This window comes from Mobula hypostoma, chromosome 22 (genome assembly GCF_963921235.1).
Source record: "Mobula hypostoma chromosome 22, sMobHyp1.1, whole genome shotgun sequence".
Classification (NCBI taxonomy): domain Eukaryota; kingdom Metazoa; phylum Chordata; class Chondrichthyes; order Myliobatiformes; family Myliobatidae; genus Mobula; species Mobula hypostoma.
In genome coordinates, this window is record NC_086118.1 from 56,305,338 (window position 1) to 56,330,385 (window position 25,048).

The following is a 25,048-nucleotide window of genomic DNA, read 5'->3' on the forward strand; positions in this document are numbered from 1 at the left end:
AATACAACCTCTGCAGAATGTGGTGAGGATGGGGGGGTGGGGTGGGAGATGGACTTTTCTCAGCCTTCGCAGAAAGTAGAGACACTGCCGGGCTTTCTTTGCTATGGAGCTGGTGTTGAGGGACCAGGTGCCTATCTAAGAGTTTCTTAAATACCTCTGATGTATCTGCCTCTTCCCCACCCCTGGTAAATGTCCCTAATGTATCTGCCTCTTCTCTCCCCCCCCCCCCCGCAGCACATTCTACACATCTTCCACTTTCTGTAAAAAAAAATCCCCCTTAACTTTCCACCAATCGCCTTAAAATTAAAGATGTCGCTTCAAACTTCTCCGTGTTGTTAAACTGGGCAGGTGCGAGCTACCCACGATTAGCGCCTCAGATACCTTAAGAAGCTGGCACCCGTCATGTAGGACCCTCACCACACCACACCGCACCCCCCCAGGACGAGCGCTCTTCCCTTTATACCATCGGGGGCAGGTACAGGAGCCTGAAGACCCACACTCAACGTTTTAGGAACAGCTTCTTCCCCTCCGCCGTCACATTTCTGAGCGGTCCTTAAACACGACCGCAATATTTTTGAGCTGTTTATATGTTTTCCATCGCAGTTTACGAGGACAGTTTTATGTATTTCACTGTACTGCTACCGCAAACCAACAAATTCCACAGCTGATGTCACCTGATTCCGCCCTGTGCCGGGAAACTAATCACAACTTCCATTTCATCCATCTAGATTGAATGCAGGTAGATGTGGAGAATATCGCGCGGAAGGGTCGTGCTGTATCTTGTCAAGTGTGAGAATGTTGACCAGTTAATGCAACTGCGTTCCGGTACCTGTCAGAGCAGCCGGCCGGCGCGTCCCTCCCTGCCGCCCCTCAGCCGGCCGGCGCGTCCCTCCCTGCCGCCCCTCAGCCGGCCGGCGCGTCCCTCCCTGCCGCCCCTCAGCCGGCCGGCGCGTCCCTCCCTGCCGCCCCTCAGCCGGCCGGCGCGTCCCTCCCTGCCGCCCCTCAGCCGGCCGGCGCGTCCCTCCCTGCCGCCCCTCAGCCGGCCGGCGCGTCCCTCCCTGCCGCCCCTCAGCCGGCCGGCGCGTCCCTCCCTGCCGCCCCTCAGCCGGCCGGCGCGTCCTTACCTGCCGCCCGCCCCGCAGCCAGCCGGCGCGTCCTTACCTGCCGCCCCGCAGCCAGCCGGCGCGTCCTTACCTGCCGCCCGCCCCGCAGCCAGCCGGCGCGTCCTTACCTGCTGCCCCGCAGTCGGCGCACTGGCTGTTCTCTCCCTGCCTCGCCAGGTCCAGGAGAACCCTCTTATTTCTGTCCCAGTCAGTCATAGCGTCAGAAGCAGGTGAAGTCCTCGGCGACTTGAGAAGGACTTTGCGGAGCCCGGGTCGGGAATTGAACCAGCTCCTCTCCAGGAGGCGCTCTCTCTCTCTCGCTCACTGTCTCCTCTGGAGCAGCTCGAACTTCAGCAGACACACCCCGGGCCGCTGCGCGGTCCCCGTCACCAGGACACGCTTACCAAAGGGATTTCCCCTCTCGATATCAACCCTCCCGATTTCCTTCTTTGGAGGGACTTTTGCTCGGGGATTGTGGTGTGGAGCGGAGACCGAGCCAGTCAAGGTGTAATCGGGAGCGGGCCGCTTTCTTGCAGCTGATTTGCAGACTGCAGTTGATCACCACAGTGTGGCCACGGGTCAAAGACAGAACGCCAGTCTGGCCTTTGCGTCTGTGCGCCGCGTCCTGGCGGCAGGGACATTTAACATTCCAGATTGCGTAATGTTACTTCCAGTAGGATAACGAAATGATTGTTACTCCGCATCCGATGCAGCACAAAAAAAGATATAAAGAACACAATAATAATTTTTAAATCCTCAATAAATATGAATCCACCTCACCCCTTCCGGAGACGGCTGCAGGTTCCATGGGCTCAGTTTTAGAACATGGACCATCTAACAGTACAGCACAGTGCGGGCTCTTCGGCCCACAATGTTATGCTGACCCCTTAACCTGCTCTAAGATCGATCTTTCCCTTCATCGATCTTTCCCTTCCTTCCCCACATAGCTCTCCATTTTTTTCTATCACCCGTGTCTCTAAAATGTCCCTAATGTATCCGCCACCATCCCCAGCAGCGTTATCAGCGCTATCAATCTTCCAAGGGAAGGGCATTAGGACCCAGACAGCTTGGCACCGGTGTCGTCGCAGAGCAATGTGTGGTTAAGTGCCTTGCTCAAGGACACACACACTGCCTCAGCTGAGGCTTGAACTGTCGACCTCCAGATCACTAAACCGATGCCTTAACCACTTGGCCACGCGCCAACACAGATTTACCAGAATGCTGCCTGGATTGGAGAGCACATCTTGGGTGGATAGGTTGATTGAGCTAGGACTTTTCTCTTTGGAGTGAAGGAGGACGAGAGGTGACTTGATAGAGGTGTACAAGATGATAAGAAGCACAGACAGAGTGGACAGCCAGGGACTTTTTCCCGGGGCAGAAATGGCTAATACCAAGGGGGCATAACTTTAAGGTGAAAAGTACAGGAGGGATGTACAGGAGCTAAGCCCAGATCTTTGTCATTGGAACTGAAACCCACTGAACCAATATTTTGGGAAGGAGACTGCCATACAATTTCACAATTGCACTAGTGTCGATTGGAAAGCACTAGGGGTCATTCATTCCCTGTCTGGCTGTCCCCCTGCACACAGTGTCTGATAAAGACCATTGTTTAGACCAGAAGACCATCTGATAGAAGATCACTATTAGGACATTCAGCCAGCGAGTCATCTCCACCAATCAAGGCCGATTTTTAAAAACTCCATTCTCCTGCCTTTTACCCATAATCCATTCCTTACCTTTACCAGTCAGGAACCTATCAGTCTCTGCCTTAGACACACCCGATGACTTAACCTCAGCAGTCGTCTGTGGCAATGAATTGCACAGATTTACCACCCTCTGGCTGAAGAAATTCCTCCTCATCTCTGTCCTCATCCCTTCAATCTAAGACCGTGCCCTCTGATTGCCATACAATTTCACAGCCAGAGCAAATGGAGAAAGTCAATTCCAGGCTCATTTTGTAACTACCCTCACCGTCTCATCGTCACCTGTACAGGAAGAACTGGTTTAAAAGAGGAAGTTTCTGTGGTGTGAACTTAATTATTTGAAGGAGACTTCTTTTTTTTTTGAAAAACTCTGTAGCACCCCCGAAGTATTACAAGAAATGGGTTTGAGTTGAAACAAAGAGGAGAAGTCTGGGACCTGCAACAGCAGGTTCAAGAACAGCTATTTCCCTTCAACCATTCGCTTCTTGAAACCCTAATTGCTACAGATTAGCAACATGATGAGCATTTAGATCACTTGGGTATCGTAAAACACGTACTAAATGTGCCTTGGGCCTGTGTGACCTTTGGTACGGTGTTTTGTACCTGGGCTTTGGAGTAACTCTGTCTCGTTTGCCTGTATTCATGGATGTTCATGTACGTCTGAATGGGATTAAACTTGAACTCGTATTAAAGAGGCAAACAACAGGAACTCTGCAGATGCTGGAAATTCAAGTGTGTTGCTCGTATTAAAGAGGACTTGGTTTTTAATTGTATTCTTTCTTGTACACATTGTATATAATTTAACGAGTGTTTTCTTTGTGAATGCTGTTTATACAGAATGGTGCTACGCATCTGCCCGTCATGCTCCTGCAAGTCAGTTTTTTGATGGCAGAATATAGTATTATTGGTAAGACTCTTGGCAGTGTGGAGGATCAGAGGGATCTTGGGGTCCGAGTCCATAGGACACTCAAAGCTGCTGCGCAGGTTTACTGTGGTTAAGAAGGCGTACGGTGCATTGGCCTTCATCAACTGATTGTGTTCAAGAGCCAAGAGGTAATGTTACAGCTATACAGGACCCTGGTCGGAACCCACTTGGAGTACTGTGCTCAGTTCTGGTCGCCTCACTACAGGAAGGATGTGGAAACCATAGAAAGGGTGCAGAGGAGATTTACAAGGATGTTGCCTGGATTGGGGAGCATGTCTTATGAGAATAGGTCGAGTGAACTCGGCCTTTTCTCCGTGGAACGACAGAGGTTGAGGGGTGACCTGATAGAGGTGTATAAGATGATGAGAGGCATTGATCGTGTGGATAGTCAGAGGCTTTTTCCCAGGGCTGAAATGGCTAGCACGAGAGGGCACAGTCTTAAGGTACAGAGGAGATATCAGGGGTATGTTTCTTACGCCGAGAGCGATGAGTGCGTGGAATGGGCTGCTGGCGACTGTGGTGGATGTGGAAACGATAGGGTCTTTTAAGAGACTCCTGGATAGGTACATGGAGCTCAGAAAAATAGAGGGCTATGGGTAACCCTAGGTAATTTCTAAGGTAAGGATATGTTCGGCACAGCTTTGTGGGCCGAAGGGCCTGTATTGTGCTGTAGGTTTTCTATGTTTCGTTGCACCCGCCCATAGGTGTATGGTGGTTCAGTAACGTAATGTTCCACAGCACCAATAATCATAGATCGGGGTTCAATTCCCACCACTGTCTGTAAGGAGTTCGTACATTCTCCCTGTGACAGTGTGGGTTTCCTCCGGGTGCTCCGGTTTCCTCCCACATTCCAAAGACATACAGGTCAGGGTTAGTAAATCGTAGGCATGCTCTGCTCGTGCCGGAAGCTTGGCGACACTCGTGGTCTGCTCCCAACGCATCCTTGCTGATTAGGTTAACACAAACAACACACTTCACACGAGGAAATCTGCAGATGCTGGAAATTCAAGCAACACACATCAAAGTTGCTGGTGAATGCAGCAGGCCAGGCAGCATCTCTAGGAAGAGGTACAGTCGATGTTTCGGGCCGAAACCCTTCGTCAGGACTGTGACTGTAACGTCAACCGTACCTCTTCCTAGAGATGCTGCCTGGCCTGCTGCGTTCAGCAACACACTTCACTATGTGTTTCGATGTATGTGTGACGCGTACAGCTAATCTTTAATCTTTCCCCAGAGCTGGGGTTCCCAGCTTTATTTATGCTGTGGACCAATTCCATTAAGCAAGGGGTGAATGAAGGGTAACTTGGTTTGACAGTATAGATACTGAATTGGGATGCTTCCTTCAGCAGGAGAGTCACGAAAAAGGGGAAACAAATAATTAAGGGCCAGTCATTAAAACGGAGATGCTTAGAAATTACTTAAGAGGGTACTGAATCTCTGGATTTCTCTGTCTGGGAGGGTGGTGGAGGCCAGAACACTGAAGAAAGATAAGTATTTGAAAAAATGCAGTTATGGGGGACTGGCACTGAGGGGAGTGGGGCCATTGAAGTAGGTCGTGAATAGTGGGAGGTTTGAGGGGCCTATTCGTCTATTCCTGTGTTATTTGAGAAATATTTTTCAACAACAATCATTTGAAAATAGAAAATCAGTTTGGCGACGGCTTGTACGCAAGACAGTGTTTTGGATTTCGTCCCCTCCTTCCCGGGAACTTTTATTGTACGGAACTGTTGTCCGGGTGAAGGTTGTCGGCCGGACGGGTTGAGGAACGGTACCGGCGAGGCCTGCGGATTGAGGTCGCGCCGGGGGTCGAAGGGATGTGGGCTCCGGGGCTGCGGCGGCTGCTGACCCGAGGTGAGGGCCGATGGGACTGGGGTCGGATGGACCGGTGTGCAAGTGTGGGAGGCCTGACACGCGATGGACTTGAGGGAGCGCCGGGGGAAACACGCGAGAACTGAAGGAGGCCGTTCTGCCCCTCACGGCAGATCTCCCAATGCTTTACCCGCCTCCGTCCTTCCCCCACCTGGCGTCTTTCCAGCAATGAAGAAGGGTCTCGGCTTGAAACTGTTTATCTCCCTCCATGGTGGCTGTCTGACCTGAATCCCTGCAGCATTTTCTGTGTTAGTTTGGATTTTGCAATGCGGTGCCCTTTCCTGCAGCGTTCCGCCCGCCTCCCAACACCCTCCCTCCTCTCACGCCAAATACCCCCTCTCCACCCCCACCCGACTCCCCATCAGTCCAGACCTCCCATCCTCCACCCCACCGCCCACCCGCACCCGACCCCTATCAGTCCAGGTATCCCATCCCCCACCTCTCCCCGACCCTACCTCTCCCCTCCCCATCGCCCACCCCTTCCCACCCGACTCCCCATCAGTCCAGACCTCCCATCCTCCACCCCACCGCCCACCCGCACCCGACCCCTATCAGTCCAGGTATCCCATCCCCCACCTCTCCCCGACCCTACCTCTCCCCTCCCCATCGCCCACCCCTTCCCACCCGACTCCCCATCAGTCCAGACCTCCCATCCTCCACCCCACCGCCCACCCGCACCCGACCCCTATCAGTCCAGGTATCCCATCCCCCACCTCTCCCCGACCCTACCTCTCCCCTCCCCATCGCCCACCCCTTCCCACCCGACTCCCCATCAGTCCAGACCTCCCATCCTCCACCCCACCGCCCACCCGCACCCGACCCCTATCAGTCCAGGTATCCCATCCCCCACCTCTCCCCGACCCTACCTCTCCCCTCCCCATCGCCCACCCCTTCCCACCCGACTCCCCATCAGTCCAGACCTCCCATCCTCCACCCCACCGCCCACCCGCACCCGACCCCTATCAGTCCAGGTATCCCATCCCCCACCTCTCCCCGACCCTACCTCTCCCCTCCCCATCGCCCACCCCTTCCCACCCGACTCCCCATCAGTCCAGACCTCCCATCCTCCACCCCACCGCCCACCCGCACCCGACCCCTATCAGTCCAGGTATCCCATCCCCCACCTCTCCCCGACCCTACCTCTCCCCTCCCCATCGCCCACCCCTTCCCACCCGACTCCCCATCAGTCCAGACCTCCCATCCTCCACCCCACCGCCCACCCGCACCCGACCCCTATCAGTCCAGGTATCCCATCCCCCACCTCTCCCCGACCCTACCTCTCCCCTCCCCATCGCCCACCCCTTCCCACCCGACTCCCCATCAGTCCAGACCTCCCATCCTCCACCCCACCGCCCACCCGCACCCGACCCCTATCAGTCCAGGTATCCCATCCCCCACCTCTCCCCGACCCTACCTCTCCCCTCCCCATCGCCCACCCCTTCCCACCCGACTCCCCATCAGTCCAGACCTCCCATCCTCCACCCCACCGCCCACCCGCACCCGACCCCTATCAGTCCAGGTATCCCATCCCCCACCTCTCCCCGACCCTACCTCTCCCCTCCCCATCGCCCACCCCACCCGCACCCGACCCCTATCAGTCCAGGCATCCCATCCCCCACCTCTCCCCTCCCCATCGCCCACCCCTTCCCACCCGACTCCCCATCAGTCCAGACCTCCCATCCTCCACCCCACCGCCCACCCGCACCCGATCCCTATCAGTCCAGGCATCCCATCCCCCACCTCTCCCCGACCCTACCTCTCCCACCCCACCCCACCCGCACCCGATCCCTATCAGTCCATACCTCCCATCCCCGACCCTACCACTCCCCATCCCACCCACCTCTCCCCACTCCCACTTCTCCCCCTCTCCCACCCCCACCCCTTCCTACCCGACTCCCCATCAGTCTATACCTCCCATCCCCCACCCTACCCCTCCCCATCACCCACCCCACCCCATTCCCCACCCAACCTCTCCCCATCACCCACGCCAGTCCATTTCACACCCCATCCCTTACCACTATACGTCTCTCAGCCCTCCCCCTCCTTACTCCTCTCCCCCCCTAGGATCATAACGAAGTCAAGAGTCAAGCTTGTTGTACCAGGGAACCATTTAATAGTCATATAACAGCGGGGTAGCAGTTGTCGTTGAGCCTGGTGGTACGTGCTTTCAGGCTTTTGTATCTTCTTCTGCCTAATGGGAGACGGGAGAAGAGAGAACGTCTGGTGTGGGTGGGGTCTTTGATGATGCTGGCTGCTTTTACTGAGGCGTCAAGATAGAGTCCATCAGAGTCACTGACAGACAGTAAGTTGTGACGTTTGTTAGATATAGCTGTACACGGAGGGGAGACTGGTTTAGGTCGGGGGCAGTGGTGTGTGTGGGTGAGCTGGGGTTGTAGAGTGTGGAACACTGGTAATCATGGCCACGTCTATCTCCTTGCAGTCCATCATTGTGCCTTCTGGTGGCCCAAGCTCCCCAACACGGTGCTGCACCAGCACTTCGTCCGCTGCACCCAGTGCAGAGGGAGCCAGCACACTCTGGCTGAATTCCAGCGCCTCGACTGCGCGTCTCCCGACCCAGACGCCGATGACCTTGATGAGCTCTTCGCCCCTGAGCAGCGGGAGGTGGTGCTGCGGGTGCTGAACACGGCCTCCCGCGAGGAGCTGGCTGGCATCAAATTGCTGCGGGGTAGGAAGTCGGCCAACATCGTGGACTACAGGGAGCAGCACGGACCCTTCACCCAGCTGCGGGGCCTGCTGGAAGTGCCTCTCTTCAAACACAAGACTATAAAGAAAGTGTGTCAGTCAATCCTGAACCCCTTACAGGAGACCGGCAGACAGGAGAAGAAATTCCACGGGCTCAAGTTCATCAAACCCGAGGTGGAAAGGAATCGGCTTTTGGTAAGGTTCAGAAATTCCCTCCGTGGCTGGGTACCCAATCTCCTGTTGTCATTCCTCACATCCTGCATTCCATCTGTGCACAGCGTGACCGTGAGCAAGACCATGGTCCGGTAATGAAAGGGTTATCAAATGGGTGGCGATTGAAGGCCCTGTATTCGCTGGAATTTAGAAGAATGAGCTAGGTGGGGGGTGGTGGAATCTCACTGAAACATTTCAAATGTTGAAAGACAGAGTGGATGTGAAGAGGATGTTTCCTGTAGTGGAGGAGTCTAGGACCAGAAGGCACAGCTTCAAAGTAGAAGGACGTCGATTTAGAACAGAGATGAGAAGGAATTTCTTTCGCCAGAGGGAGGTGAATCTGTGGCATTTGTTGCCACAGGTGGCTGTGAAGGCCAAGCCATTGGGTATATTTAAGGCAAAGGTTGAATGGTTAGGTTGTGAAAGGTTATTGGGAGAAGGCAGGAGATTGGGATTCAGAGGAAAATGGATTAGACATGATGAATTGGCAGAACAGACTCAATGGGCTGAGTGGCCTAATTCTGCTCCTATATCTTATGGTTAACACAACAGATTCTGGAAATCCAGAGTAACAGACACAAAATGTTAGAGAGACTCAGCAGGTCGGGCAGCATCTATGGAGAGGAATAAAGAGTCAATGATTTGGGCTGAGACCCTTCTTCAGGATGGGAAAGGAAGGGGACAGAAGTCAGAATAAGAAGGTGGGGCGAGGGGACAGGTGATAGGTGAAGGGGAGGGTTGATTGGTAGATGGGGAGGGGGATTGAAGTGAGAAGCTGGGAGGTAATAGATGGAAGAGGTAAAGGGCTGAAGAAGAAGGCAGGACCTTCCAGTTGCCACACATTTCAATTTGACTTCCCATTCCCATTCTGACATGTCCGTCCATGGCCTCCTCTCCTCCCAGGATGAGGCAGATGACCTCATTTTGTTTCTATGTCTTGTGGTCTTACTGGAGACTCAGTACACTGGGTAGACAGTGTCTAGGGTTCAGTCACAGAACACTGCAGCAGAGAAACAGGTCTTTCAGCCCATCTAGTCTGTGCCAAACCATTAATCTGCCTAATCCCATCGACATGCACCCGGACCATAACCCTCCCATCCATGTACTTGCCCAAATCCAAATTTCTCATGTGTTGAAATGGACCCCACGTCCCCCACTTATGCTGAAAGCTCATTCCACACTCTCACCACCCTGAGTGAAGAAATTCCCCCTCTTGTTCCCCTTAAACATTTCACCTTTCTCTGTTAACCCATGACCTCTAGTTGTAGTCTCACCCAACCTCAGTGGAATAAGGCTGCTTGCGATTACTCATAATTTTGTGTACCTTTATTAAATCTCTCCTCAATCTTTTTACAGTCCAAACCTATTCAACCTCTCCCTTTAACTCAGGTCCCAGTAACATCCTTATAAATTTTCTCTGCACTCCTTCATTCGTACTTGCATCTTTCCTGTAGGTAGGTGACCAAAACTGCACACAATAGTCCACGTCACCAATGTCTTATACAACTTCAACGTAACGTCCCATCTCCTGCACTCAATATGCCAAAAGGTTTCCTTATGACCCTATCTACCTGTGAGATCACTTTCAAGAAAAATATGGATCTGTATTCCCAGATTTTTCTGTTCTACTGCACTCCTCGGTGGTTGATCCTCCCAAAGTGCAGAACCTCACATTTTCTGCATTGAAACCGATCTGCCGTTTTCCAGCCCACTTTTCCAGCTGCTACAGATTGCACTGCAAGCTTTGATAGTCTTCCTCACTGTCCACTGCTCCTCAAATCTTGGTGGCATCCGCAAATTTGCTGATCCAATTTACCACATTATCATCCAGGTCATTGATGTAGATGACAAACAACAATGGAACCAGCACCAATTCCTGCAGCACTCCACTAGTCACAGGCGTTCAGTCAGAGAGGCAACCTTCTACTACCACCCTCTGGTTTCTTCTGCAAAGCCAATGTCTAATCCAATTTATTATCTCCTCTTGAATGCCAGGTGACTGAATCTTCTAGACCAACCCTCCATGTGAGACCTTGTCAAAGGCCTTGCTAAAGTTCATGTAGAAAGCATCCACTGCCTTACCTGGTAACTTTGAATAACTCGATAAGACTGATTAGACACAACTTACCACTCACAAGGTCCCCCTCCAATTTATGTGCAAACCATCCCTTCTGTACGGGTCCCACCTTTCCTGGGAGAGAGCCCAATGATCCAAAAATACGAAGCCCTTCCTCTTGTACCAATTCCATAACCACGTGTTAAAACTGTATGTTCTTCCTTTTTCTGGCCTCACTGTCACGTGGCATGGGTAGCAATCCTGAGATCACAACCCTGGAGGTCCTGCCCTTTAACTTGGCACCTAACTCCCCGAACTCACTTTGCAGGGCCTCGTCACCCTTCCTACCCACGTCATTGGTACCGACGTGGACCATGACCTCTAGCTGCTCACCCTTCCACTTAAGAACGCCGTGGAATCGATCCGAGATAGAAACATAGAAAATAGGTGCAGGAGTAGGCCATTCGGCCCTTCGAGCCTGCACTGCCATTCAGTATGATCATGGCTGATCATCCAACTCAGAACCCTGTACCAGCCTTGCCCCCCATACCCCCGATCCCTTTAGCCACAAGGGCCTTATCTAACTCCCTCTTAAATATAGCCAATGAACTGGCCTCCACTGTTTTCTGTGGCAGAGAATTCCACAGATTCACCACTCTCTGTGTGAAGAAGTTTTTCCTAATCTCGGTCCTAAAAGGCTTCCCCTTTATCCTCAGACTGTGACCCCTCGTTCTGGACTTCCCCAACATCGGGAACAATCTTCCTGCATCTAGCCTGTCCAATCCCTTTAGGATTTTATACGTTTCAATAAGATCCCCCCTCAATCTTCTAAATTCCAACGAGTATAAGCCTAGTTGATCCAGTCTTTCATCATATGAAAGCTGCCATCCCAGGAATCAATCTGGTGAACCTTCTTTGTACTCCCTCTTTGGCAAGGATGTCTTTCTTCAGATTAGGGGACCAAAACTGCACACAATACTCCAGTGGTCTCACCAAGGCCTTGTACAACTGCAGTAGTACCTCCCTGTTCCTGTATTCGAAACTTCTTGCTATGAGTGCCAGCATACCATTCGCCTTTTTCACTGCCTGCTGTACCTGCATCCCCACTTTCAATGACTGGTGTTTAATGACACCCAGGTCTCGTTGCACTTCCTCTTTTCCTAACTGGCCACCATTCAGATAATCTGTTTTCCTGTTTTTGCCACCAAAGTGGATAACCTCACATTTATCCACATTAAATTGCATCTGCCATGAATTTGCCCACTCACCCAACCTATCCAAGTCACCCTGCATCCTCTTAGCATCCTCCTCACAGCTAACACTGCCGCCCAGCTTCGTGTCATCCGCAAACTTGGAGATGCTGTATTTAATTACCTCATCTAAGTCATTGATATATATTGTAAACAACTGGGGTCCCAGCACTGAGCCTTGCGGTACCCCACTAGTGACCGCCTGCCATTCTGAAAAGGTCCCGTTTATTCCCACTCTTTGCTTCCTGTCTGCTAACCAATTCTCCACCCATGCCAATACCTTACCACCAATACCTTACCCCCAATACCGTGTGCTTTAAGTTTGCACACTAATCTCCTGTGTGGGACCTTGTCAAATATCTTTTGAAAATCCAAATATACCACATCCACTGGTTCTCCCCTACCCACTCTACTAGCTACATCCTCAAAAAATTCTGTGAGATTGGTCAGACATGATTTTCCTTTCACAAATCCATGCTGACTTTGTCCGATGATTTCACCGCTTTCCAAATGTGCTGTTATCACATCTTTGATAACTGACTCTAGCATTTTCCCCACCACCGATGTCAGGCTAACCGGTCTATAGTTCCCCAGTTTCTCTCTCCCTCCTTTTTTGAAAAGTGGGGTTACATTAGCCACCCTCCAATCCTCAGGAACTAGTCCAGAATCTAAAGAGTTTTGAAAAATTATCACTAATGCATCCACTATTTCTTGGGCTACTTCCTTAAGCACTCTGGGATGCAGACCATCTGGCCCTGGGGATTTAGTCCCTTCAATTTACCTAACACCACTTCCCTACTAACATGTATTTCCCTCAGTTCCTCCATCTCACTAGACCCTCTGTCCCCTACTATTTCCGGAAGATTATTTATGTCCTCCTTAGTGAAGACAGAAACAAAGTAGTTATTCAATTGGTCTGCCATGTCCTTGCTCCCCATAATCAATTCACCTGTTCTGTCTGTAGGGGACCTACATTTGTCTTAACAAATCTTTTTCTTTTCACATATCTATAAAAGCTTTTACAGTCAGGTTTTATGTTCCCTGCCAGTTTTCTCTCATGATCTTTTTTCCCCTTCCTGATTAAGCCCTTTGTCCTCCTCTGCTGGACTCTGAATTTCTCCCAGTCCTCAGGTGAGCCACTTTTTCTGGCTAATTTGTGTGCTCCTTCTTTGGAATTGATACTATCCCTAATTTCCCTTGTCAGCCACGGGTGCACTACCTTCCGATTTATTCTTTTGCCAAACTGGGATGAACAATTGTTGTAGTTCATCCATGTGATCTGTAAATGCTTGCCATTGCATATCCACCGTCAACCCTTTAAGTGTCATTTGCCAGTCATCTTAGCTAATTCACGTCTCATATCTTCAAAGTTACCCTTCTTTAAGTTCAGAACCTTTGTTTCTGAATTAACTATGTCACTCTCCATCTTAATGAAGAATTCCACCATATTATGGTCACTCTTACCCAAGGGGCCTCTCACGACAAGATTGCTAATTAACCCTTCCTCATTGCTGAATACCCAGTCTAGAATAGCCTGCTCTCTAGTTGGTTCCTCGACGTGTTGGTTCAAAAAACCATCCCGCATACATTCCAAGAAATCCTCTTCCTCAGCACCTTTACCAATTTGGTTCACCCAATCTACATGTAGATTGAAGTCGCCCATTATAACTGCTGTTCCTTTATTGTACACATTTCTAATTTCCTGTTTAATACCATCTCCGACCTCTCTACTACTGTTAGGTGGCCTGTACATAACTCCCACCAGCGTTTTCTGCCCCTTAGTGTTATGCAGCTCTACCCATATCGATTCGACATCCTCCCGGCTAATGTCCTTCCTTTCTATTGCGTTAATCTCCTCTCTAACCAGCAATGCTACCCCACCTCCTTTTCTTTCATGTCTATCCCTCCGGAATACTGAATATCCCTGAATGTTGAGCTCCCATCCTTGGTCACCCTGGAGCCATGTCTCTGTGATCCCAACTATATCATATTCATTAATAACAATCTGCACTTTTAATTCATCCACCTTGTTACGAATGCTCCTTGCATTGACACACAAAGCCTTCAGGCTCGCTTTTACAACACTCTTAGCCCTCATACAACTATGTTGAAAAGTGGCCCTTTTTGATTTTTGCCCTGGATTTGCTGGCCTGCCACTTTTACTTTTCACCTTACTACTTTTTGCTTCTACCCTCGTTTTACACCCCTCTGTCTCTCTGCACTTGTTCCCATCCCCCTGTTGTGAACTAACCTCCTCTCTCCTAGTCTCTTTAATTTGATTCCCACCCCCCGAACCATTCTAGTTTAAAGTCACCTCAGTAGCCCTCGCAAATCTCCCCGCCAGGATATTGGTCCCCCTAGGATTCAAGTGTAACCTGTCCTTTTTGAACAGGTCACACCTGTGCCAAAAGAGGTCCCAATGATCCAAAAACTTGAATCCCTGCCCCCTGCTCCAATCCCTGAGCCATTTATCCTCCACCTCATCGCATTCCTACTCTCACTGTCGCGTGGCACAGGCAGTAATCCCGAGATTACTACCTTTGCGGTCCTTTTTCTCAACTCCCTTCCTAGCTCCCTATATTCTCCTTTCAGGACCTCATCCCTTTTCCTACCTATGTCATTGGTACCTATATGTACCACGACCTCTGGCTCCTCACCCTCCCACTTCAGGATATCTTGGACGTGATCAGAAATATCCCGGACCCTGGCACCAGGGAGGCAAACTACCATCCGGGTCTCTGGACTGCGTCCACAGAATCGCCTATCTGACCCCCTTACTATCGAGTCCCCTATCACAACTGCCCTCCTCTTCCTTGTCCTACCCTTCTGAGCTACAGGGCCGGACTCTGTGCCGGAGGCACGGCCACTGTCGCTTCCCCCGGGTAAGCTGTCCCCCCCAACAGTACTCAAACAGGAGTACCTGTTGTCAAGGGGCATAGCCACCGGGGTACTCTCTATCACCTGACTCTTTCCCTTCCCCCTCCTAACCGTGACCCACTTGTCTGCCTCCCGTGGCCCTGGCGTGACCACCTGCCTGTAACTCCTCTCTATCAACCCCTCACTCTCCCTGACCAGACGAAGGTCATCGAGCTGCAGCTCCAGTTCCCTAACGCGGTCCCTTAGGAGCTGCATCTCGGCGCACCTGGCGCAGATGTGGACGTCCGGGAGGCTTGGAGACTCCAGGGCCTCCCACATCCGGCACCAAGAACAACAAACTGCCCTCACACTCATACTGCCCCTCTCCTCAAATAACAACAAAAAAATGAATACCAAACCTTCCTCGCCTCGCCCGTTTCCACCTAAGCCTGGTGAGCCGAAGCCCTTAAGCCTTCACTCTGCTCCCGGCTCACTCCGCCGCCCGCAAACTACACTGCCCGCTGTATAAGGGTCTGTTGCTTTTAAATCTTCCGCGCTTCACTGCCCGACGTCAAACGCCTGCGCAGTCCCGCCTCTCTGAACGCCGATGGAAAAAAACCCAAAAAATTCAAAAATGGCTTCCTCCGCACTCCTGCTCCGATTCTCAGACTTCCTTCTTCGAGATATCCTGGACCCTGGTACATGGGAGGCAACAAGCTGCCCAGGAACCCCGTTCTTGTTCACACAACCTTCTTTCCCCTAACAAATGCCCTATCACTAGGCTCGCCTCGTCTCCGTCCTTCCCTGCTGAGCTACTGTGCCAGTGTCAGTGAGGGTACAGGGTTCTGCTGGTGTATGGGATTCAGTGGACCGGGCACTCCAGTATACAAGACTACAGCGTGCACGTTGCTGCTGTACAGGATCTGGTAGGTTGAGTTTGGTGTGCGGGGTGTACGATCAGCAAACTGATTGAGGTAGATCTGGTACAGTTATTCAGTAATCAGTGACCAGGGTGAGGGTACTGGTATTCCATTCGTATAATTGAAGCACTTGAACTCTCACCCCTCTGGCTTTAGCTGAGAGTGTTAACCCGGGGATCTGTGTGGGGAGCTTTACCAAGCGTGTGGTGGGACCGTGGCGAGCGTAGAGCACGCGGTGGGACAGTGGCGAGCGTAGAGCGCGCGGTGGGACAGTGGGGAGCGTAGAGCGCGCGGCGGGACAGTGGCGAGAGTAGAGCGCGCGGCGGGACAGTGGCGAGAGTAGAGCGCGCGGCGGGACAGTGGCGAGCGCAGAGCGCGCGGCGGGACAGTGGCGAGCGTAGAGCGCGCGGCGGGACAGTGGGGAGCGTAGAGCGCGCGGCGGGACAGTGGCGAGAGTAGAGCGCGCGGCGGGACAGTGGCGAGCGCAGAGCGCGCGGCGGGACAGTGGCGAGAGTAGAGCGCGCGGCGGGACAGTGGCGAGCGTAGAGCGCGCGGTGGGACAGTGGCGAGAGCAGAGCGCGCGGTGGGACAGTGGCGAGAGCCGCACTGTATCTAATGAAGCCTTTCTCCCTCTGAGCAGGCTGCAAACACCATCGTGTCGGTCGTGTTTGGAATCCGTAAGATTGCGTGGGCCTACGTGGATCAGAATCTTACCGTCCTGGACTGGAATCAGGAGGAGAGTCACCGGTACATGAAGGGCCCATATTTGCCTTCCCTGTACCTGGAGGAGGCAAGTGAAACTACAGGATTAAATCCTGTCTCTCTCCATTTCCCTCTTTCCCCTCCATCTCATGCCCCCAGACCCCTCTCTCCTGCCCTCCTCTCCCTCTCCTGACCCCCCTCCCTCCCCCCACTCCCAGTCCCCCCTCTCCCTCCACCCACCCCCTGCCTCCCTCTCCCCCAGCCCCCTCTCCACCATCTCCGTGTCTCCCCCTCCCAACCCCCTTTGATCAGTCTCTGGAGACTGAGATTTGCTTGATTATTCAAGGAGCCGCTGTATGGAGAGAGACGGTAGGGACTGGGCCTCTCGGTGACTCCTCACCACCCATTTCCCCCGTGTGGTCAATTAACCTGCTCTGCTGTCCAGCATGTCTTTGGAGCGTGGGAGGAAATCAGAGCGCCTGGAGTAATCCTATGCAGTCACGGAGAAAGCGTGCCAGACAGCGGTGGACTGGACCTGGGCCGCTGGTGCTGTAAAAGCGCTACACTAACCCCTGCGCGACTGTGGCCCCCCTCCCTGCTTCCCATTGCTGCACGGGGTGGCAGATACAGATTTAATCAGCACTTTCTACATGGAATTGAATAAACCCATCAAGCATGGGGAGAGAGGGACAGTGGGTCCGGTTGAATAGTTGTTTGCAAAAATGACACATATATAAGTGGGGGGGGTGGAGGATTGGGGGGGCATTACCCCCCAAATGGAATATAAGGTGTTGTTCCTCCAACTTAAGTGTGGCCTCATCATGACAGTGGAGGTAGCCTCCAACCTGATGGCATGAACATTAATTTCTCAAACTTCCAGTAATGTCTCCCAACAACCCCCCTCCATTTCCTATTCCCTTTTCCTTCTCTCACCTCGTCTCCTTGCTCACCCATTGCCTTCCTCTGGTGTTTCTCCCCCCCCCCCTTTTTCTTTCTTCCATAACCTTCTGTCTCTTTCACCAATCAACTTCCCAGCTCTTTACTTCATCTATCTTCCTCCAGGTTTCACCTATCACCTGACGTTTCTCTCTCCCATCCCGCCATCTTTTAAATCTACTCCTCAGCTTTTTTTCTCCAGTCCTGCCGAAGGGTTTCGGCCCGAAATGTCAACTGTACACTTTTCCATAGCCTGCTGAATTCCTCTAGCATTTTGTGTGCGTTGCTTGGATTTCCAGCATCAGCAGATTTTCTCTTGTTTGTGAAACAAAGTTGCTGTGTGGTTGATAGGGTTGAGAAGGCCTGTGGTGTGTTGTCCTTCGTTAGTCTCAGGGTTACTAACGCCCTGATAGAACATAGAACAGCACAGCACAGTACAGGCCCTTCGGCCCACAATGTTGTGCCAACCCTCAAACTCTGCCTCCCATATAACCCCCCACCTTAAATTCCTCCATACACCTGTCTAGTAGTCTCTTAAATTTCACGAGTGTATCTGCCTCCACTACTGACTCAGGCAGTGCATTCCACGCACCAACCACTCTCTGAATAAAAAACCTTCCTCTAATATCCCCCTTGAACTTCCCACCCCTTACCTTAAAGCCATGTCCTCTTGTATTGAGCAGTGGTGCCCTGGGGAAGAGGTGCTGGCTATCCACTCTATCTATTCCTCTTATTGTCTTGTACACCTCTATCATGTCTCCTCTCATCCTCCTTGTCTCCAAAGAGTAAAGCTCTAGCTCCCTTAATCTCTGATCATAATGGAGACTCTCTAAACCAGGCAGCAACCTGGTAAATCTCCTCTGTACCCTTTCCAATGCTTCCACATCCTTCCTATAGTGAGGCGACCAGAACTGGACACAGTACTCCAAGTGTGGCCTAACCAGAGTTTTATAGAGCTGCATCATTACATCGCGACTCTTAAACTCTATCCCTTGACTTATGAAAGCTAACACCCCATAAGCTTTCTTAACTACCCTATCCACCTGTGAGGCAACTTTCAGGGATCTGTGGACATGTACCCCCAGATCCCTCTGCTCCCCCACACTACCAAGTATCCTGCCATTTACTTTGTACTCTGCCTTGGAGTTTGTCCTTCCAAAGTGTACCACCTCACACTTCTCCGGGTTGAACTCCATCTGCCACTTCTCAGCCCACTTCTGCATCCTATCAATGTCTCTCTGCAATCTTCGACAATCCTCTAAACTATCTACAACACCACCAACCTTTGTGTCGTCTGCAAACTTGCCAACCCACCCTTCTACCCCCACATCCAGGTTGTTAATAAAAATCACAAAAAGTAGAGGTCCCAGAACAGATCCTTGTGGGACACCACTAGTCACAATCCTCCAATCTGAATGTACTCCCTCCACCACGACCTTCTGCCTTCTGCAGGCTAGCCAATTCTGAATCCACCTGGCCAAACTTCCCTGGATCCCATGCCTTCTGACTTAGAATAAGCCTACTGTGTGGAACCTTGTCAAATGCCTTACTAAAATCCATATAGATCACATCCATTGCACTACCCTCATCTGTATGCCTGGTCACCTTCTCAAAGAACTCTATCAGGCTTGTTAGACATGATCTGCCCTTCACAAAGCCATGCGGACTGTCCCTGATCAGACCATGATTCTCTAAATGCCTATACATCCTGTCTCTAAGAATCTTTTCCAACAGCTTTCCCACAACAGACGTAAGGCTCACTGGTCTAGAATTACCCGGACTATCCCTACTACCTTTTTTGAACAAGGGGACAACATTCGCCTCCCTCCAATCCTCCGGTACCATTCCCGTGGACAACGAGGACATAAAGATCCTAGCCAGAGGCTCAGCAATCTCTTCCCTCACCTTATGGAGCAGCCTGGGGAATATTCCGTCAGGCCCCGGGGACTTATCTGTTCTAATGTATTTTTAAAAATTCTAATGTATTTTAACAACTCCAACTCCCTTAATATCAACATGCTCCAGAACATCAACCTCACTCATACTGTCCTCACCATCATCAAGTTCCCTCTCATTGGTGAATACCGAAGAGAAGTATTCATTGAGGACCTCGCTCACTTCCACAGCCTCCAGGCACATCTTCCCACCTTTATCTCTAATCGGTCCTACCTTCACTCCTGTCATCCTTTTGTTCTTCACATATTTGAAGAATGCCTTGGGGTTTTCCTTTACCCTACTTGCCAAGGCCTTCTCACGCCCCCTTCTTGCTCTCGTCTGCCCCTTCTTACTTCCCTGTATTCCTCAATAGACCCATCTGATCCTTGCTTCCTAAACCTCATGTATGCTGCCTTCTTCCACCTGACTAGATTTTCCACCTCACTTGTCACCCATGGTTCCTTCACCCTACCATTCTTTATCTTCCTCACCGGGACAAATTTATCCCTTACATCCCGCAAGAGATCTCTAAACATCGACCACGTGTCCATAGTACATTTCCCTTCAAAAACATCATCCCAATTCACACCCGCAAGTTCTAGCCTTATAGCCTCATAATTTGCCCTTCCCCAATTAAAAATTTTCCTGTGCTCTCTGATTCTATCCTTTTCCATGATGATGCTAAAGGCCAGAATAGACCACACTTCTGTGTTCTGTCCTTGAATAGGCACGTGGATGATAGAAAAGTGGGGGGCCATGTGGGAAGAAGGGGTTAGATTGATCTTGGAGTGGGTTAAAGGGTTGGCACAACATCGTGGGCTGAAAGGCCACTGCTGTTCTTTAGTGGTCTGAGTGACCACATTCTTTCCTCCTTGTGAACAATTCTGATCTCTTCCTTGCAGATTTCCTCGGCTGTGTCAAAAATTCCCAAAGCTGATTTCTTCGTCTTGGAGAAGCCGAGCATCTCGATTCAGAACACCAAACTGTTCCCGGTGACACTACACCTGCGCACCATCGAGGCCATGCTACACGGCCTACTGGGCGCCGGTTACCCCGATGACAGGCAGCACCGAGTGCTAAGCATGGCGCGTACTGCCATCGGCAAGCATTTCAAACTGATGGTGGGTGAGGCCCGCACCAGTGGCCGGGAGCTCGTACAGCAGTTCATGGTGGACTCGGTAACAGAGGAGCACCCACGGGTGCTGTTCCCCCGAGATGCACTCCCCCGTTACCGGAGGCTCTTTCAGAAATCAGATCGTGGAGAGGAACTTTGTGATGCTTTATTGCAGGCAGTTGCCTTCTATGAATTTCTCTTTAATAATTCTTAAGTGACACTACACTGGCATCTGGAGGCTTACAGAGGGGGATTTCTGTAACTTGCCTCTCATCCCGCCTCACTGACTTGTGATTGTCCTGTACTTCGTCACACCTCTGTTAATCATGCACAACGCTGGATTGTTGGGCTGACTGGTAAACTGTAGGTTTTACAGTTGTGTTGAGTCTGGGCAATCATTCGGTCCCTGATCACCCAGCCCTATTCTGAGTGACGTTGATCAAAGGATCATTACTGGTCAAAACACTCTCGGGAAAAGGCTGATAGGGCCTTTATTAGACCTCAACCTGAAATGTGGCACCTCTGCCATTCCAGTAATCTCTCGGTGCTGAGAATCTGTTTCATTCTGTGGAGAGGGTCTTGTACCTTCTCAGGGGCAGGAACCACAGGCTAGACTGGAAGAAGATCAGTGTCTCCTGGGATATCTCAGGCCAGGACAGAGCTGTGCAGTGTGTGGGGAATGCATTGTACAGTGTCTGTGTTTAATGTCATCCCCCTTCATAGTTGCTGCCTGATTTACTGAGTTTCTACAGCACTTTGTTTGTGTCACTCCCCTAAGGTCTGTTAGCTTAGTATCATGGTTTTTGATGAAGGCTACATTGGGAATTAGTCATCTTAGAATCTGGCTGAGGATTGAGGCTGTAGGGAAAGGTGAAATTTAACAGTAACATACACAAAATGCTGGAGAAACTCAGCAGGTCAGTCAGCATCTATGGAGAGCAATGAAGAGTTGACATTTCGGGCCATAAACCTGACCTGAGTTCCTCCAGCATTTTGTTTGTTACTCTAGATTCCCAGCATCTGCAGAACCGCTTGTGTTTATGAAGTTTAACAGTTCCTCATTTAATGTCTCAGAGTTTGGATTAAAACTTGAGTTCATGGGGCCAACCAGATGACCCCATGAACTCAAGTGAGCAATCCCAGGCCTGGGCTGAATTAACTGAGCCCAGTTGGAACAACAGGTTGCTGCAGGTCCATCTGTGTGCTGGACTGGGATGTGGGGCAGGAGGAACTGGACTTCTGTACTGAATTGATGTCAGGTGGAATCTAACTTAATCTTCATGAGGGCATGGAGATGTGTCAACTTCCCCACTGAATATCAGCCTTTTTTCCGAATGTGTTCTGACATTGAACAATTCACAGAACTGGTGTGGGTGTTACTGATTTAAACCCTGCTCTGCAGTTTCACTTCTGGTTTGATTTGTCTCCTTCACACTTTATTGGGTGTGAAGCACTTCGGGATAAAAAGAGAGAGAAGCAACAAATGGGAACGCCCTGAGGGAATACAGAAATACAAATCTTTAAAATTCTTAAATTCTAAAGATGTATATCAGCCTCAGGTAATTGTATTGTTTTACTTTATTTATCATTAAACGAGTTCACTGGAGTTCCTACCGTTTTATTTATTTACTTTGGACTGTGGGAGGAAACCAAAGCACTTGGGGGAGACTGACATATTCCACAGGGAGGACATAGACTGCTTACAGATGACGTTGGAAATGAACATTGACGCTCCAAGCTGTAGTAATGTCGTGCTAACTGGTATGCTACTGTGACGTCTGTTAGTAAATAAACCAAAGCCACGTGGAGCCCGAGTGTTGGGTAGGATGTACTCTGACAGGTTGGGCTGTGCGGTGACACACTTGCGTGGCAGGTCAGGATAATTCTCCGATTCTGTTAAACAGCAGCATTGATGCAGCTTGGTAAGTCATAAAGTGCAGAAACAGGCTCTCCAGCACATAGTCTCTGCTACACCATTCTGCCTTGTCCTATCAGCCTGCACCTGGACCATGTACCTATCCAAATTTCTCTTAAATGTTGCACTCGAACCCACATCCACTGGCAGCTCATTCCATACTCACACCACCCTGAGTGAAGAAATTCCCTCTCAGGTTCCCTTTAACCACTTTACCTTTCACCCTCAACCTATGACCTTTAGTTCTAGTCTCACCCAACTTCATTGGAAAAGGTCTGTTTGCATTATATTTGATCAAATCTCTCCATTTCTCCTATGCTCTAGGGAATAAAGTCCGAACCTGTTCAACCTTTTTGTACCACTCAGGCTCTCAAATCCCAGCAAAATCCTTGTAAATCTCTCTCCTCTTTTGATCCTTCCTGTCAGTCGGTGGCCAGAACTGCATTGCAATTCTCCAAATTTGGCTTTACCAATGTCATGTACAACTTCAACACCTGAGGTTTTTGTTTGCAAAGGCTTCCATTTCAGGTTGGGCGTGGGTTTAGAGTGGCTTCACTGGCTTTTTATTCCTTGGTGGTCAGATCGGAAGACTTGGCCCCCTCGATCTCTGAACAGCCTGAGCAAACTGCAGGTTATCTTCTCATTACTGTGACACACTGGCAGCACAATCTTGAAATTCTTTATTCTGGGGAGCAGATGGTTTCTTGCACCCATGAGCCATTGCTAAACTAATCTGTGGTGCATCCCAACAGAATGTGGGCTGCCCCCAGTACATCCTTGGTTGTGAACACTAATGACGCATTTCACTCTATGTTTCAATGTACACATGATAAATAAATCTGAATGCAGAATAGTGTTACAGAGAAGGTAGACGATAAGGTGCAAGATCGTAGAGTTAGACTGAGATCAAGAGTCACTCTTACTGTACCAAGAAATTCAATATTCAAGAGTGGGATTGAAGCTGTCCTGTGCTTGGTAGCAAATGCTTCCAGGCTTTTATATATTCCGTCTGGGTAGCCTCCAACCTGATGGCATGAACATTGACTTCTCCAACTTCTGCTAATGCCCCACCTCCCCCTCATACCCCATCCGTTATTTATATACACACATTCTTTCTTTCTCTCTCTCTCTCCTTTTTCTCCCTCTGACTATACCCCTTGCCCATTCCTCTGCGTTTTCTCCCCCCCACCCCCTTTTCCTTCTCCCCGGACCTCCTGTCCCATGATCCTCTCAAATCCCTTTTGCCAATCACCTGTCCAGCTCTTGGTTCCATCCCTCCCCCTCCTGTCTTCTCCTATCATTTTGGATCTCCCCCTCCCATTTTCAAATCTCTTACTAGCTCTTCCTTCAGTTAGTCCTGACGAAGGGTCTCGGCCCCAAACGTCGACTGCACCTCTTCCTAGAGATGCTGCCTGGCCTGCTATGTTCACCAGCAACTTTGATGTGGGTTGCTTTTATATCTTCTGTTTGACTGGGGGAGGTTTGTATCTGATTATACAGTTTTACCGAGAAGGTAGCCCAGGTTCGACAATTTCTAATAGTCCATCACACAAATTTATTTGTTAGAAACAATGTGTTATCTGTAGTTTGGACAAAATGCATGATAAATCTGAACTATCCACTCCCCTCACCCACTCTAACTTCACCGTGTCTGAACACCATCTGCCCATCATCCTTTAACCTTGTCCTTAGTCCATCTGTCACTCACTGGCCTGTTTCACCTCCCCCCTTTGTACTGGGAATGGTTCTTTGCTCCCAGTCCTGATGCTCTCCATCTGAAACACTTCCTTCACCTTCCCTCCACTGACAAATAGTGCCTATCCCTCCATCACTACTACGTCGACTCAGGGCTAGGGGGCCAGCGTTGGGCATGATGACGGACTCTTCACTTCTGCCTCTCCCTCATCAGTGTGTTCAGTTCATCTACATTAGCCGCGCCGCTGTCTTCTAGGAGCGTGTTGACCATAGTCTTGGGAGGGCGACCAGGGTTCATCCTCCTGTGCTTGGGCTCCCATATGATGATGAGGCTGGCAGGTAGCTCCGGGTGGCGTAGACAGTGCCCTACTAGTTGCAGTCTTCTCACCTCGATTTTAGTGAGCATCAGTAGGTCGTTATAGAGCTCAACGTCCGTCATGTGCTATTGCCAACTCACGTCAAGAGCCATCCGGAGCATTCGTGTATAGCAACCATCTAGAGACTTTCGCATCGTCTTGGTGAGTGTCCACGTCTCGCATCCGTACGTGAGAATGGACCCCATGACTGCTATGAAAATCCTCTTTCTAAGCCCTCTGGTCAGGTTCGACTTCCAGATTTCCTTCATGTCGTTCATAGCCCTCCACGCCAGCGCCTTCCGTATCTTTGTCTTTATCCATCCATCAGGTAATGTTTTAATTTGAGTACACCATCCATTCTGTCTGGTTTTTATTCATGTGGATGATAAACATCAATTTACCACTGTCACCATCTTAGTAAATCACATTTTCCCCTCCATTTCCTTCTCTCTCAGCTGGTTTAGTTTCCTTAACAGGAAATCTGTGACACGAACTGCAGCCAGTAATTACGGTATGACTGCAAGTTCCACATTCTAATCACTTTCACAGAATTCAGGAGGAACTTCCGTATCAAGTCAAATTATTATAAACTCGGTAATGTGGTTCTTGAACAGAAAAGGCTACAGAAGTAGTAGACTCAGCCAAATCCCTCTCCACCACTGAGATTTACCCGTCAAGGACCTCCCCACTCCTCACCATCCAGGCTATGCTGCCATTGGAAAGGAGGGACAGGAGCCCTGAGGTCCCACACCACCAGGTTCAGGAACCCTCAAACATCAGGATCCTGAACCAGTGTG

General features: G+C 50.5%; 2 protein-coding genes across 2 annotated transcripts in view; one reads left to right on the forward strand and one right to left on the reverse strand.

Annotated features, from left to right (window-relative positions):
• adap2 (ArfGAP with dual PH domains 2) overlaps positions 1–1,676 on the reverse strand; it is a 46,068-nt gene extending 44,392 nt beyond the window's left edge. The window contains exon 1 of the mRNA XM_063030659.1: positions 1,232–1,676. Within this exon, the coding sequence (XP_062886729.1) occupies positions 1,232–1,319 (88 nt within the window). The 5' untranslated portion in view covers positions 1,320–1,676. The remainder of the gene's footprint in view (positions 1–1,231) is intronic.
• Positions 1,677–5,414: 3,738 nt separating this feature from the next.
• On the forward strand, positions 5,415–22,287 carry tefm (transcription elongation factor, mitochondrial). The gene is made up of 4 exons (XM_063030661.1): positions 5,415–5,582; positions 8,041–8,498; positions 16,239–16,388; positions 20,074–22,287. The coding sequence occupies exons 1-4, from the start codon at positions 5,546–5,548 to the stop codon at positions 20,497–20,499; spliced, it is 1,071 nt and encodes a 356-aa protein (XP_062886731.1). The 5' UTR covers positions 5,415–5,545; the 3' UTR covers positions 20,500–22,287.
• Positions 22,288–25,048: the final 2,761 nt, after the last annotated feature.

Excerpts from the sequence above, each read along its gene's own strand:
- tefm (XM_063030661.1), top strand. The coding sequence starts at position 5,546 with ATGTGGGCTCCGGGGCTGCGGCGGCTGCTGACCCGAG. Across the intron at positions 5,583-8,040 it reads GCGGCGGCTGCTGACCCGAG|TCCATCATTGTGCCTTCTGG; the intron begins GTGAGGGCCGAT and ends ATCTCCTTGCAG. Across the intron at positions 8,499-16,238 it reads TGGAAAGGAATCGGCTTTTG|GCTGCAAACACCATCGTGTC; the intron begins GTAAGGTTCAGA and ends CCCTCTGAGCAG.